This window comes from Micromys minutus, assembly GCF_963924665.1.
Source record: "Micromys minutus genome assembly, chromosome: X".
Classification (NCBI taxonomy): Eukaryota; Metazoa; Chordata; class Mammalia; order Rodentia; family Muridae; genus Micromys; species Micromys minutus.
Genome location: NC_137970.1, coordinates 87,093,352 through 87,108,212, shown reverse-complemented (window position 1 = coordinate 87,108,212; position 14,861 = coordinate 87,093,352). Strand labels below are relative to the sequence as shown.

General features: G+C 43.7%; 1 protein-coding gene and 1 pseudogene across 2 annotated transcripts; both read right to left on the bottom strand.

The window, feature by feature from the left end:
• Positions 1-939: 939 nt before the first annotated feature.
• Positions 940-10,446, bottom strand: LOC308415095 (testis-specific Y-encoded-like protein 1; annotated as a pseudogene). Its single transcript has 3 exons — positions 10,425-10,446; positions 1,642-2,014; positions 940-1,578 (listed from the first exon to the last, which is right to left on the bottom strand). The product of its transcript is annotated as a testis-specific Y-encoded-like protein 1 (transcript).
• A 1,693-nt stretch (positions 10,447-12,139) lies between these two features.
• LOC308415094 (testis-specific Y-encoded-like protein 1) lies at positions 12,140-13,326 on the bottom strand (the record flags this gene model as incomplete). Its single annotated transcript, XM_080910177.1, has 2 exons — positions 12,140-12,649; positions 12,955-13,326. 2 exons carry the CDS (start codon positions 13,324-13,326, stop codon positions 12,140-12,142), a joined length of 882 nt encoding a protein of 293 aa, XP_080766303.1.
• Between the last annotated feature and the right edge of the window lie 1,535 nt (positions 13,327-14,861).

The window sequence follows — 14,861 nt, the reverse complement described above, 5'->3', positions numbered from 1 at the left end:
AGAAGAGACTATCAAGGCAGTGAAGTCACCTATTTATTTTCCCATGAAGACATTTATTTGAGAGACACATTTACTAAAGACCAAATTATCCAAACTTTCTAAGAATTTGGATTAATATTGAAAACTGTTACTAATATTCACTTAGGTTTCAGTATTGTAAAGACTATTCTTCCAAAGGGTTTCAAATGAATGCAAACAGAAGTGTATACATTTCTCCATAAGAAATAAAAGTCACATTTTATTGAGTATGGGTAAAATATGAGCACAATATTACACTTTTACTGACATCAGATCACATACAGAGAGGAAAATAACCAAAAAAATAACGACACTATATTTTTAAATAGCATCGTCTAGCTAACATTCAACATTCAGAGAAAGTATTTTCCTGAGAAAAACTCTTCCCATCGCCTTTGACCAAACTCTGAAAGCACACATCCTGTCTTCATTTTCAGACCAATTTTATCTGGATTATTTTGGTACTACTCCTTTTCAGCTCACTTTTTCTACTTAGAGTACCCATCACAATCTCTTTTCTTCTTTCATAAAACATTAGGAAGTGTGTGTCTAGTTCTGTTGCCCTATAAGCTTTAGAGGGCTTGCTAACCACATGCTGAACAGGTAATCAGATAAAGACATATAGGTTGCAGTAAGTGGGTAACACTGAAAACAGGATTCAAAGTTTAATGTACAGTTTCATTGTTACTCTTAGAAAAATTACAAGCCCTGTCCATGAACCAGCAAATATGAATTCAGAACAGTATGGGGGCCATGAGAAAGCAGAAGCGGGTCCCCAGTCTTAATGTCCAGGCAGAGAAACTATTCAGACAGAAGATTCAGAAAAGTCAGGAGCAAAGAAATCAAAACACTGCGTACCCGCTGCATCTGCTCAAGCACATGTGAGAAGGGACCCGTTCAGTTGCATTTTCAAAGGTAAAATTAAAATGACTGTAAGCCAAAAGGCCCGGGAATCTCCACTGGATCCCTTATTGGGCGAAGTCGGGTCTACAGATTCCTTCAGGAGACAGGTAGTATTGCAATGGGTTTACCCACAGGTCCTCTTTGATAATCTCAGGGATTCTGTCAGATTCTGGAAGGCTGTGGTCTGAGAACCAGGTGAAGAAGCTGCAGAGAAGGTCTTGGTTTCTGGGAATAAAGGACTGGGGCTCATACCCCCTCCACCATATGATTGGAGTGGAAAGAGACACCACTCGACCAGATGATCTCACTTCATATTCCTTGACAATCAGCTTGTTTCTGAAGTAGGGGTTTCTTTGAAAAAAAGAACTTCAATTTGCAGCCTGTCTTAGGATGTCTCAGTTCCTTCACCTCCAGATTGGTTATGGACCTTAACATCTCTGCATCCAGACCCCTAATCATGGCGGATAACTGAGGGTGGTTCCTGAAGGCAGTCATCCAAAATCTGGGATATTCTGAATGGTGTAGTTCCTCCATTCCAGAGAGTGTTGCCGCATCCGCCCAAACTTGTGCTCCAGATGTTGGAATTCCCTTTCAGCCTGAGCATTCACAGTGTCCAGTTCTACCTGGATGTCCTCCAGCGGATTCGTGTGAAGATCTCTGCTTACGTGCCAAGGCCCTGCCTTCTCCTGTGACTCCCTCACTACTCCACTAGCCTCCTACATATCCAGTTCTTCACCCGCAGGCTTCAGCTCCACCTTCATCACCTCCTCACTCCTGTGCATTGCCACTTCTGACTTCTCTTCTGATGTTACTGCGATGGAGCCCTTTTCAATCCTCATGTCGTGGGCCTGGGCTTCTGCTCCCCGATTTTCTAGGGCCTTCTCAGGATCGTTCAGTAACACAAACGTCGCTACTGCGAGACCCTCGACAACAGATGGAGTCTGTTCCTGCCTTGCTGAGGCCACTGGCATCTGTGGGTCAAGGCCCGAGACACTCCAGGGCTCTGGGCTCCCCACGATCCCTGCGAGACCCTCACCTGTTACCACCTTCTCGCCTAGCAGCAGACGCTGACCTGACGTTGCCATGGCAGTGTCTGCATCACAGAGGGGCACGGCTGACATGGAAAAACGTCCCCTCGTCCTGCTCCGGGCTTGTCATGACAGGTCCGGTCACCAGATGTCAGTTTACTCACCCTCACCACCTTTATATGTTCAGAGTAATCTCTAACTGGAGAGTAAGGACCCAGACCTGTGAGGAACACACCCAGATCTCCAGAATCCAACAGTGGTCTGGGAGTGGATGGGGGGTGGTGGTCCACCATCATCAGATTCAAGCCACCTCATTGTGCGTACCAAGTGGGCAAGGAGCCTAGGCCGAGTTGTGGCTCCTGTTGAATCTGAGTAGAATCTTGGATGGCTATTTTCTTGTTATTCGGTTCTTTCTATAAATTAATGGCAAAAAACAGCCTCTCAGAGACCAGCAAAGTGAAGTCTTCTATACAGCATGTGGCTTTCACAGGCCCATCACTCCCTGAGTCTTGGAGACACTGGGGCAGATCCCAGTTGTCTTATATCCGAAGGGCAGAGCCAGCACTCAGTGGGAAAGGATTGCTCTTCCTTTTCTACTTTGCTCCCAACTGAGAATGCAGAGTCAGGGGATTGGCCCTGAGGGAATGCTGCTGTCCATCCCAACCCTCCAGAGGTCTGAGATTCGAACCCTGGGCAGCCAGGACTGGACCAATTAAGTTTATCCCCACCCACCCTCTGACTCCTTCTAAGATGCTGGAGGAGTTGGTGGCTAGAGAAGTCTTTGTGTGAGAGCTCTTCTCTGCAGACTGTAACTCTGACCTAGGAGCCTTGGGCTTTGGAGCACTCAGGGACCCCTCTGTGCAGAGAAGAGAACATCAATTGTGTTGGCCTGGGAGGTTCTGTTCTGGGCAGTACCAGGAGATGCTTGTTGTAAGAGTCTCTTGGGGAGCTCAGAAGCACTTCCCTGGAACAGGGCACTGAGAATTTTGAGAATATTCAGGGAATTTAACTGATTTAGGGCTCACTTACCCTAGGCTAAGGAGGTTCAGGTGCTATGCTGATTTGAGCTGGTAAAGCATGGTCTTCCCTGTGGATGGTTTGTTGGGCTCTCCAAACGTAACGAGTAAGAACTTTTATTATTACAAATATTTCTGTCAGACAACCGAAAGCCCCAAAACTGCTGCATTTTTAGTGTGCATTGGCAAGTTCTCACAAAATTTCCGGCTTTTCTTTCTCTTATTTTGTTTTCTGTTTTTGTTTATTCTTTCAAGGCATGGTATCTGTGTGTAGTTCTGGCTGTCCAGGAACACACTTTGTAGAGCAAGGTAATATAAAACTCATGGAGATTGCAGGTGCACCAAGGGCTCAGAGTGTATCTGAGTAGACACAGCTTGAGTCTGCCATAATTCCAAAGGGGTTCAAAACAGGAGGGGCTGGCAGGGTACCACCCAGGACTGGTGCCTTGATAGTCTCCTTGCTGTGATTCCTGACACCCAAGCAGGCAGCATACTCCTCCTGGCTTCTCCTGACTAGCTCACATTCCCTAACATCCTGGGAGATCAGCCAGGGTGAAGGGTCAAAAGACACCTGGCTGTCTGTTCTCGGCCCTGTCTCTGTCCTGTCCAGGGATTTGCTGGAGAAACACAGATGCTTATCAAATTAACAGATTTACAGTCTAGGATCTCAGAGGACTGGAAGACCCTTGTATCTCTCTGTGTATCCCTTGCCTTATCTCTCTCTCCTCCTCCCACTTTGTGTGTCTGTTAGTCCCTTTAATTTGCATCTGTCCCAGGGTTAGGAACCTAGGCCCTGAGAGCCTAGAACCAGGTCCAGCAAGGTCTCAGAGTGTAGCAGTTCCTGTTTCCTTGAGGTCAGTGTTGTCTGGGAAGGACAGGTTTGGATGTAGAGGCAACCCTTAAGGCTATATCCCCAGGGAGTAGCTAGGCTGACTAAGGGTGTAGAAAGGTCCCAGGTGGCATACAGAGGAATCATTCCCTCTTGGCCTTGTGTATTGGTGGATGGGACAATTGCTTAACAACAATATGCAAGGTGGCAGGACAGGTTCTGTTTTGGGGTTCCAGGCCTTGCAACTCTGAGACCTCAGAGCAGGCCTGCCTGGGTAGAGCTCTTTTGGTTGCTTCAGAGCAGATGCCTCCAGGCAGCTTGGTCAGGATGGATAATTGGAAAGCACTGGCAGGCTTGTGTCTTGGAGGCACTTATAGGACTCTACCTCCACCAGCTGTGACATAAAACCTAAGCAGTGCATGGGGTGGGGAGGTGTGTCACTCCTGTGCATTGCCACATCTGACTTCTCTTCTGATGCTACTGCGATGGTGTCCTGTTCAATCCTCACGTGGTGGGCCTCGGCTTCCACTCCCCGAGTTTCTAGGGCTTTCTCCGCATCTTTAGGTATCACAAAGGCCGCTGGCGCAAGGCCCTCGAAAACAGACAGAGTCTCTCCCTGACTAGCTGTGTCCACCCCCATCTGGGGGGTCAAGGCCTGAGACACTCCTTGGCTCTGGACTCCCCAGGATCCCTGGGAGGCCCTCAACTGTTACCACCTTCTCTCCTAGCAACAGACACTGGCCTGAGGTTGCCATGGCAGTGTCTACATCACAGAGAGCATGGCTGTTAGGGACAAATGTCCCTTGTCCTGCTCCAGGCCTCTCATGAAAGGTCCAGTTGCTCAGTCATCATTTTACTCACTCTCACCACCTTTATATGTCCAGAGTCATCTCTAACTGGAGAGTAGAGACCCAGACCTGTGAGGAACATTCTCCAAGTCTCAGGTACCTGACAGTGATCTGGGGGAGCATGGGGGGTGGTGATCCAACATCATCAGATTCAAGCCACCCCACTGTTTGTACCAAGTGGGGGAGGAGCCTATGACAAGATGTTGCTCCTGGTGAATCTGAATAGTCACAGCCGGAGTCTGCCATAATCCCAAAGGTGTCCAAAACAGCTGGATCTCTAGTTGGAACCCAGTTCTGCTGCCTGGCTCTTCAGTGAGTGTGTGTGTTTGTGTGTGTGTGTGTGTGTGTGTGTGTGTGTGTGTGTGTGCTGGGGTCAGGTCATGGCAGGCCTGGGGGCATCCACTCCCACTGAGACCAGACAAGACATTTATTTTAGGGGTACACAATCCTAAGATAGACAGGCATGCCAATAGCTCATAGAGAGCCTCTGTTTTAGTTGTTGAGGGAACCCCATGAAGACCTAACACGTCATCTGCTACATGTGTGCACGGGGCCTACGTTAAGCCTGTGCTAGCTCTTTGGTTGGGGATTCAGACTCAGAGAGCATTTAAGGGTCTGGGTTAGTTGACTCTTGTAGCGATCATCTTTATCGCTGGCAAGAAAGACGTGCCACAACAGGATCCTTCTACAGGCATTTATTGCAGGTTTGATTGCAGTGGTGAAAGACCCAGAGCGCAGAAACCAGCCCTCCTTATATATGCTTAGGAGGACTTTGTTGACACCTGATTGGTGCATTCTGTGAGCCCTAATTAGCATACTCGTTGTCAGCATGAGTAGCAAAACAGGCAGGTGTGCATATGCACTTGGGTTGTTTATCTCAAAACTGGCCACCTTTCCTTCGGGCTGGGCTCCATCTTGTAATGGAAAATGTGGTGGCTTCCCACACACTCTGATGTATGAATTTTCAATGCTCTTAATTCTTTTAAAGAAAATATTCCTAACCGGATCTGCTGCCCTCTTCTGGTGTGCAGGCATACATGCAGGCAGAACAATATACTTAATAAATGAATCTTGTTTTAAAATAAAAAAGAAAACAAAGTTTTAATCCAGGGAACAGGACAAATGTTATGGAACAATTTGAGTTTGGCTGAAATGTGTTTAGAAATATTTGGAAGGCAGAGTTGGGAATAGAGCTCAGTGATAAGTATGGACTCAGTCTCAGTCATCAGCACCACAGACAAAGACATTTAACACATTGAATTAGACTTTGCACATCATTGAAAAAGCGCTGTTTCCCATAATTATGATAGAGGTAGACTATTTTACCGCAAAGATATTCTTATTGAACTATTCCACTATGTGTGTGTGTGCGCGCAAGAGAGAGCACTCAAATGTGTGACACAGATTTACACAGAACAAGAACACCAGCTCTTTTTGTCTTCCTCTGAAGCTGTATCAGCTTGGGATTGGCAGTGGTGACTGGTGTGCTTGCTATCAGGAAATGCACACCTTTCTAATTCCACCATTTTTGTAAGAAACTGGAGTGTAGTTCACAATTAGATAGACTAGCTTTCCACTGAGACCATACTCTATTTTTATTCTTCATTTTGGTTTTGTTTGAGCAAGGGTCTCAGTCTGTAAACCAAGCAAACTATGAACGGCAATCTTCCTGCATTAATCTAAGCACTGGGATTAGGAGTACGGGCCAATAAACCTGGCTATTTTGTTTTGTTTTTGAGACAGGAGCTCATTTTGGGTCTAGAATAAAATTTCAACTTTTGTCGGCACAGCATTAAAATTAGAGGAAACAGCTGTGCAAGCTGGCACACACATTTTGTCCCAGCTCTTATGAGGCAGAGTCAGGAGATCTGGGTTCAAGACCAGCCTGGCCTAGAGAAAAGCCATAGGTACAGAGAAACCTGGTCTCAGAAACAACACACACAAACACACAAAACCACAACCACACACCTGCAAAAAAAGAAAAAACTAGAGGAAATTTGATTTTTAAAAAGCCAAGGTATGTTTATAAAGTTGGGATTTGAGGATGACAGTGGGATGATCTGACTGTGATAATAAATAACATATTCTTTACACAAAGTCCATGTTTGGCTGTGCTTGGGCACCTATGAAATCCCAGCAATTGAGAAGAAAGAGGTTGTTAGATATAACAAACCAACAACAAAAACGTCCCTTTGTCTTAGTGGCTTCAGGACAAAAGAGCTTTGCTGAAGCTTCCTTGGTACTGCATGGGCTACAGGGTCCCAGACTGCACTGCTCTACTTGGTGAACTTCAGCTGAAGGTGACCTCCAGGGAGGACAATGACAGTGTCTATGAGTCAGCAGCACTAAAAGTCTTTGTCATGGGTTAAGTTCTGTTCAGCAATTCCTTGGTTTATACTTAAAGGGAATATCTGAAGGCATTTAGCAAAAGATTCATGACCCTGAAGGGAGGCTCAGTGGGTTAAGTATTTCTTACCAAGCCTGCTGACCTGAATTTGATCTCCAAAGCACATGGAAAGGTGGAAGAGAACCAACTCCTCAATTCTGTTCTCTAACTTCCACTTGTGTGCTACTCTCATAACAATAGCACATTATGTGTGTTTTAAAGAATGTTTAGCAAGTTTCGAAACATGTTCCTAGTGGACAGTGAAACCCTAACGCCTACACAGTGAAGTGGGGATAATTTGAAAGAACACAAATTGAGAATCTCAGGATAAAGACAGATTTTAAAGATTCACGTTCGTTCACCTTATTAAACCAGAATAGGAAGTTTACCTTCTTCTACCCTATTTAACTTTTAGAGCTAGAGATGCCTCAGTCGTTAACCGTGCTGTCTATTCTACCAGAGCCAGGCCAACTTCCATCTGGAAAACTCAGGCTGGCAAAGGATCAAAAACTTCAGTGATGACATCAAGGTAACTGCATTCGGATACGAGTTCTGATGGCCTGGCTGGAAACTGAGTGAAACAGTGTCTGTGAGTCTCTTTAATTTGTGTCTGTCCCAGGGTTAGGAACCTAGGCCCGGAGGGCCTAGAAGCAGATACAGCAAGGACTCAGAGTGTAGCAGTTCCTGTTTCCTTGAGGACAGTGTTGTCTGGGAAGGACAGGTTTGGATATAGAGGCAACCCTTCAGGCTATATCCCCAGGGAGTAGCTAGGCTAAGTAAGGGTGTACAAAGGTCCCAGGTGGCTTTTAGGGGAATCATTCCTGCTCTGCCTTTAACTTGGTGGATGAAACAATTGCTTAAAAACAATATGTAGGGTGGCAGGACAGGTCCTGTTTTGGGGTTCCGGGCTTTAAACCTCTGAGAACTCAGAGCAGGCCTGCCTGGTTAGAGCTCTCTTTGTTGCATCAGAGAAGAAGCCTCCAGGCAGCTAGGTCAGGAAAGATAATTGAAAAGCACTGGCAGGCTTGTGTCTTAGAGGCTCTTAGAGGACTCTCCCTCCACCAGCTGTGACTTAAGACCTAGGCAGTGCATGGGGTAGGGGAGGGGGTGGACCTCTGCAGACTCTCAGTGCCCTGAATGAAGGCTTCTCCTAGATAGTGACAGTTTCCAAAGGAACGTGGTTTACACCATCTTGTACCCAGACATTGCCAACTGACCAGGAAACTGTGGCTCTTGCTGTATATATTGGTAAGCTAGAGGCAGAAAGAGGAGAAACTTAGGTAGGTAGGTTGAAATGTAGGTAGTTAGGTGTGTGTGTGTGTGTGTGTGTGTGTGTGTGTGTGTGTGTGTGTGTGTGTGTTTGTCTGTGTTTGTGTGTTTATGCTCGATTGTATAGAAAACACAGAATCAAGGGTCCACCTGTGATGGTGACTTGAGGATTTTGGAGAATGACTGAGCTGTCAGGTGGTTGCTGAAGTTGTGAGATGGGAGGGGCATGGAGGTTTAGTGAGAGGAGGAGGGAAGTCAGGAGAAATGGATGAAGGCAATCCAATGGATGAGAGCAGATATTAGCTGTGAATAAAGCACAGCATCCAAGTTACTCACTCTTTCCTAAAATGCTCACAAAGGGACTTAGTTCAGTGGTTCAGTGCTTGCCTAGCAAGAGCAAGGTCGTGGGTTGTCTCCTCAGCTCTAGAAATGCAAATAAAACATATAGATTCTCACACAACTCTTTTAGTCAAGGACTCAATAGTAAAGAAAAGTGAGAAGTCGCCAATGTCTTTGATGCTTCTTCTTTCTCAGTTTGTTTTCCCCTAAATTTGTTTGTGTATTTTTTTAGGGTTGAGCAATATTGAGTTTTAAGAAAGAAAACACCAAACAAGTGATTCTCCCTTCATTGAATGACTTCCTCAATAGCAAAGACAGATCCATCTTATCTAATAACATTCAACAATGACTAAGGCTGCTGATCCTACAGTAATCTTTAGAATTTGCTAGGATTCAGAGGATTATAAACCATAGGGTGAAAATTTAGACTCAATCTACTTTGCTTATGAGCTTCTCAAGAGCTAAGACAGATCAATGTTATTTAATCACATTAAAAATGACTAATGCTGCTGAATCTACACTAATCTTTAAAATTTGCTAGAATTTAGAGAATTATAAACCATAGAGTGTAAATTTAGACTCAATCTATTCTGCTTATAACAGAAGTACACTTAGTTGCACAGCACATTTTACAAACAGCTCATTGTATTTTAGGCATTCAAGTTAATAAACATATCTAACATCTTTAAACCCAATATTCTTTATTGATCTTGCATTTTAGCTAGATAAACCTTAACTTACACAAAAGCATATGCAGTTCATGGGAAGAAAGTAATACTGTTTAACTTTTAAAAATATATTTACTTACAGATTCATTAAATAATGTCCTATATAATTATGTCTGGCCACATTATTGGAAAACTGATTTATATTTATATGCCATATAAATATAAATTTATATATGAAATATATTTAGCCCAGTTCTGACAGTATTCTCAAAATGTAATGTGAAAGCCTGAAATATCTTGTTTTTCAAACTCTGTAAGTTAGTACATGTTATTTATACAAGTCAGTGTAGACCAGATAAATATGCCCAAACACTAACCCATGATTTGGACTGCCAGTGTATTAGACAGTATATACCTCGAGTATAACATCTTATTGTCAGCGTAAGATCTACCTTACAATGTTCAAAAGCAAATAAATATTACAACAGTATTCAAAATGGAGTGGTGTTATTATTGCAGATGAAAAATTATACATTAAAAATCTAAACCTTGTCTAATCATTAAAAGAGCATTTTGGTATTTATCAAACTTCTTTGCAAATTCTCCTGACATCAATTTTACAAATGGTTTGAAAACTATCATAATGGTTTTTAAGGCAAGATTGTTGGGATTCGGTAAACCCCACCCCTCAGTTACCTGGCAACAGCCAGATATGCTCTGCCCCAATGACCTGACACTCTAAAAGGGACTGCTTGCCAACTCCACTTCTCTTGCTCTTGTACTCTTACCTCCTCTCTTTCTCCACGTGCTCATGGCAAGCCTGGATTCCTCTATTCTCTCTGCCTCTACTACCCTCTTAAATCCCCCATGACCTGAGTAAACTGTTTTATGTACTGTACCCTGGTTTGGTCGGTCATGTAGCTGGAAGGGATTCCAACATGGGTCATCCAGAGGCACCCCCCACACCTGCAGGCCTCACTACACCTCCACAGGCCATACCATTCCCCACACACTCTTCATCCTTTTTCTAACACTTATGCCAAAACACAGGATGTGGTCTTTTACAACAAAGTAAGCAAGAAACTTCTTCCCGTTATATTTAGTATTTCTGGGCACTTACCTTTGCCATCTGTGTGATTCATTACGTCAATCTATAAATTGCCTGCTACTATGTGCAATGCATAGTAGCTGGAAGAAAAACTAAACACAATTTGCTCTATTTTGTAAGGATTCTAAATTCTGAGAGAAATAAAAGTAAAAATGTGAAATAGTATCATTCTTTACCTACTGTATCATGAAGTTATTTGCATATCAGGTATGAAAAAGAATGGAATTTATCCATTTCCCTTCTCAAGGCCTACAAGAAGGCTTTAAAAAAAGTGTGTAATTCACCACAGTGAGTAATTACTATATTTTCCAGCAACAGGAGTTCCTAGAAATGTTATCTGACACTGGAAAACAGAAATAATGCAAGGCAGAGAAGTTATGATAAAAGGCATTGAAGTATCTGACAAATGGAAGATAATAATAAAGTTAATATTTTCACAGATGAAAGGGTCTAAATGGTACATTAACTGGTAAGTAGTTTATTCGTGTCTGCTTATAAAATGCACATTTCAAAATCACATGAAAATATCATCAGTGGAGACAAATTGTGAGACTGAAGATATGGGAGTACTGCACAAGTTGTGTGGAAAGGTATCAAATCTCAGTAAACAGTTGTAACTGTCAACTTTCTAAAGCAACAAAACTCTAGCGGTAACAATCACTCTTTAAACAGGAGAAACATCACCGTGTTCTTCTATATACCTCTGGATAATGTTTGTTGTATTCATTTACGATATCTGATAATTCAACAGGCTTGTTAATTATACAAACTGACTGAGGCAGGTTTATGGCCAAGGTGGAAAAAAAGCTACCCAACAGGGTGCCGTGCTTTTATTTACTATTATACATAAAATTGGCAACAAATATACTAATAATACAGTGCTAATCTGACCAAGAAATTTTACAGCTAGGCGCAGTCTAAGAAGAGATTATCAAGGCAGTCCAGTCACATACTTATTTTCCCATGAAGACAATAATTTGAGAGACACTTTTACTAAAGACCAAATTATCCAAACATTCTAAGAATTTGGATTAATATTGAAAACTGTTACGAATATTCACTTAGGTTTCAGTATTGTAAAAACTATTGTTCTCCCAAAGGGTTTCAAATGAATGCAAACAGAAGTGTTTAAATTTCTCTATAAGTAGAAACAAGTCACATTTTCTGAATATCGGTAAAATATGAGCACAATATTACACTTTCACTGACATCAGATCACACACACAGAGGAAAATAACGAAAAACTGGCCGTATTACTTTAAATAGCATTGTCTAAGCAACATTCAACACTCAGAGAAAGTATTTTCCTGAAAAATTCTCTTCCTATTGCCTTTGACCAAAATGTGACATAGTATAGAAAAAGTCACAAAATCACAGAGAAATTGGCCCACTTCTGCAACAACCTTAGGCTCAACCAACTGTCCCAAACGTTTGTGCCCACACTGCCACATGCTGAACAGGTAAACAGATAAAGACATATAGGTTGCAGTAAGTGGGTAACACTGAAAACAGGATTCAAAGTTTAATGTACAGTTTCATTGTTACTCTTAAAAAGGGTACAAGCCCTGTCCATGAACCTGCAGATACGAATTCAGAACAGCATGGGGGCCATGTGAAAGCAGAAGCAGGTCCACAGTCTTAATATCGAGGTGGAGATTTATTGAGACAGAAGATATAGAAAAGTCAGGAGCAAAGAAATCAAAGCACTGGGTACCCCCTGCATCTGCTCAAGCACAGATGAGAAGGGACCGATTAAGTTGCATTTTCAAAGGTAAAATTAACCTGACTGGAAGCCAAAGGCCTGGGAATCTCCACTGGCTCCCTGATTGGGCGACGTCGGGTCTACACATTCCTTCAGGAGACAGGTAGTATTGCAATAGGTTTAGCCACAGGACTTCTTTGATAATCTCAGGGATTCTGTCAGATTCTGGAAGGCTGTGTTCATAGAACCAGGTGAAGAAGCTGCAGAGATGGTCTTGGTTTCTGCGAATAAAGGACTGGGGCTCATACCCCCTCCGCCATATGATATGAGTGGAAAGAGACACCACTCGACCAGATGATCTCACTTCATATTCCTTGATAATCAGCTTGTTTCTGAAGTACAGGTTTCTTTGAAAAAAGAACTTGAATTTGCAGCTGGTCTGAGGATGTCTCAGTTCCTCCACATCCAAATTGGTTATGGACCTTAACATCTCTGCATCCTGACCCCTAATCATGGCGGATAACTGAGGGTGGTTCTGGAAGGCAGTCATCCAGAAGTCTGGGATATTCTGAATGATGCAGTTTCTTCATTCTAGAGAGTGTCGCTGCATCTGCCCAAACTACTGCTCCAGATGTTGGAAGGCCCTGTCAACCTGAGCATTCACTGTGTCCAGATCTACCTGGATGCCCTCCAGAGGGTTTGTGTGAAGATCTATGCTTACGTGCCAAGACCCTGCCTTCTCCTGCGACTTTACACTCCTCCACTAACCTCCTACTTCTCCAGTTCTTCACCTGCAGTCTTCAGCTCCACCTTCATCACCTCCTCACTCCTGTGCATTGCCACTTCTGACTTCTCTTCTGATGCTACCACGATGGTGCCCCATTCAATCCTCTCATAGTGGGCCTGGGCTTCAGCTCCCCGAGTTTCTAGGGCCTTCTCTGCATCTTTTGGTATTAAAAACGCCACTGCTACAAGTTCCTCGACAGCAGTGGGAATCTCTCCCTGCCTAGGTGTGACCACTTGCATCTGGTGATCAAGGCCCAAGAAACTCCAGGGCTCTGGGCTCCCCACGATCCCCGTGAGGCCCTTACCTGTTACCACCTTCTCCCTGAGCAGGAGACACCAGCCTGAGGTCGCCATGGCAGTGTTTGCGTCACAGAGGTCGCGGTTGTCAGGGACATAGGTCCCCTCATCCCGGTCTGGGGTTCTCATGACCAGTCCGGTCGCACAGACGTCAGTTTACTCACCCTCACCACATTTATATGTTCAGAGTCATCTCTAACTGGAGAGTAGGGACCCCAACCTGTAAGGAACACTCCCAACTCGCCGGAACTGGACAGTGGTCTGGGGGTGGATGGGAGGTGGTGATCACCATCATCAGATTCAAGCCACCTCACTGTTTGTGCCAAGTGGGCGAGGAGCCTAGGCTGAGATGTGGCTCCTGGTGAATCTGAGTAGACACAGCCTGAATCTACCATAATCCCAAATGGGTCCAAAACAGCTGGATCTCTAGTTGGAACCTAGTTCTGTTGCCTGGCAGTTCAATGAGTGTTGGCGGGGGTTCATGTCATGGCAGGCCTGGGGGCTTCCACTCCCATTGAGACCAGAAAAGGCTTTTATTTTAGGGGTACACGATCCAAAGATAAACAGGCATGCCACCAGCTAATAGAGAGCCTCTCCTTCAGTTGTTGAGGGAACCCCATGAAGACCTAACACCTCATCTGCTACATGTGTGCAGGGTGCTGAGGTCAAGCCTGTGCTTGCTCTAGGGTTGGTGATTCAGACTCAAAGAGCATTTGAGGGTCCAGGTTAGTTCACTCTGACATATGAATTTTCAATTCTCTTAAATCTTTTAACGAAAATTTTCCTCAGGGGATCTACTGCCCTCTTCTGGTGTGCAGGCATACATGCAGGGAAAAAACTATACATTATAAATGAATCTTGTTTTTAAAAAGAAAAGAAAACAAAGTTTTAAACTAGGGATCAGGACAAATGTTATGCAACAATTTGAGTTTGGCTGAAATGTGTTTAGAAATATTTGGAAGGCAGAGTTGGGAATAGAGCTCAGTGATAAGTATGGACTCATTCTCAGTCATCAGCACCACAGAGAAAGACATTTAACACATTGAATTAGACTTTCCACAGCATTGAAAAAGCGCTGTTTCCCATAATTATGAAAGAGGTAGACTATTTTACCACAAAGATATTCTACTTGCTTTATTTCATTGTGTGTGTGTGTGTGTGTGTGTGTGTGTGTGTGTGTTTCTCACAGATTCACCAGAATGAGAAAAACTGCCCTTTCTGTCTTCCTCTGAAGCTGTATCAGCTTGGGTGTGGCAGTGGTGACTGGTGTGCACGGTATGAGGAAATGCACACCTGTCTGATTCCATCATTTTTGTAAGAAACTGGAGTGTAGTTCACAATTAGATAGACTAGTTTTCTACTGAGCCCATACTCTATTTTTATTCTTCATTTTGGTTTTGTTTGAGCAAGGGTCTCAGTCTGTAAACCAAGCAGGCTTTGAACAGCAATCCTCCTGCATTAATCTAAGTGCAGGGATTATTAGTGTGTACCCCCAAGCCTGACTATTTTGAATTGTTTTTGAGACAGGAGCTCATTTTGTGTCTAGCAAAAAATTTCAAATTTTATCTACGGAGCATTAAAACTAGAGGAAACAGCAGTGCAAGGTGGCACACACATTTTGGTCCAGCTCTGCAGAGACAGGAGATCTGGGTTCAAGGCCAGCC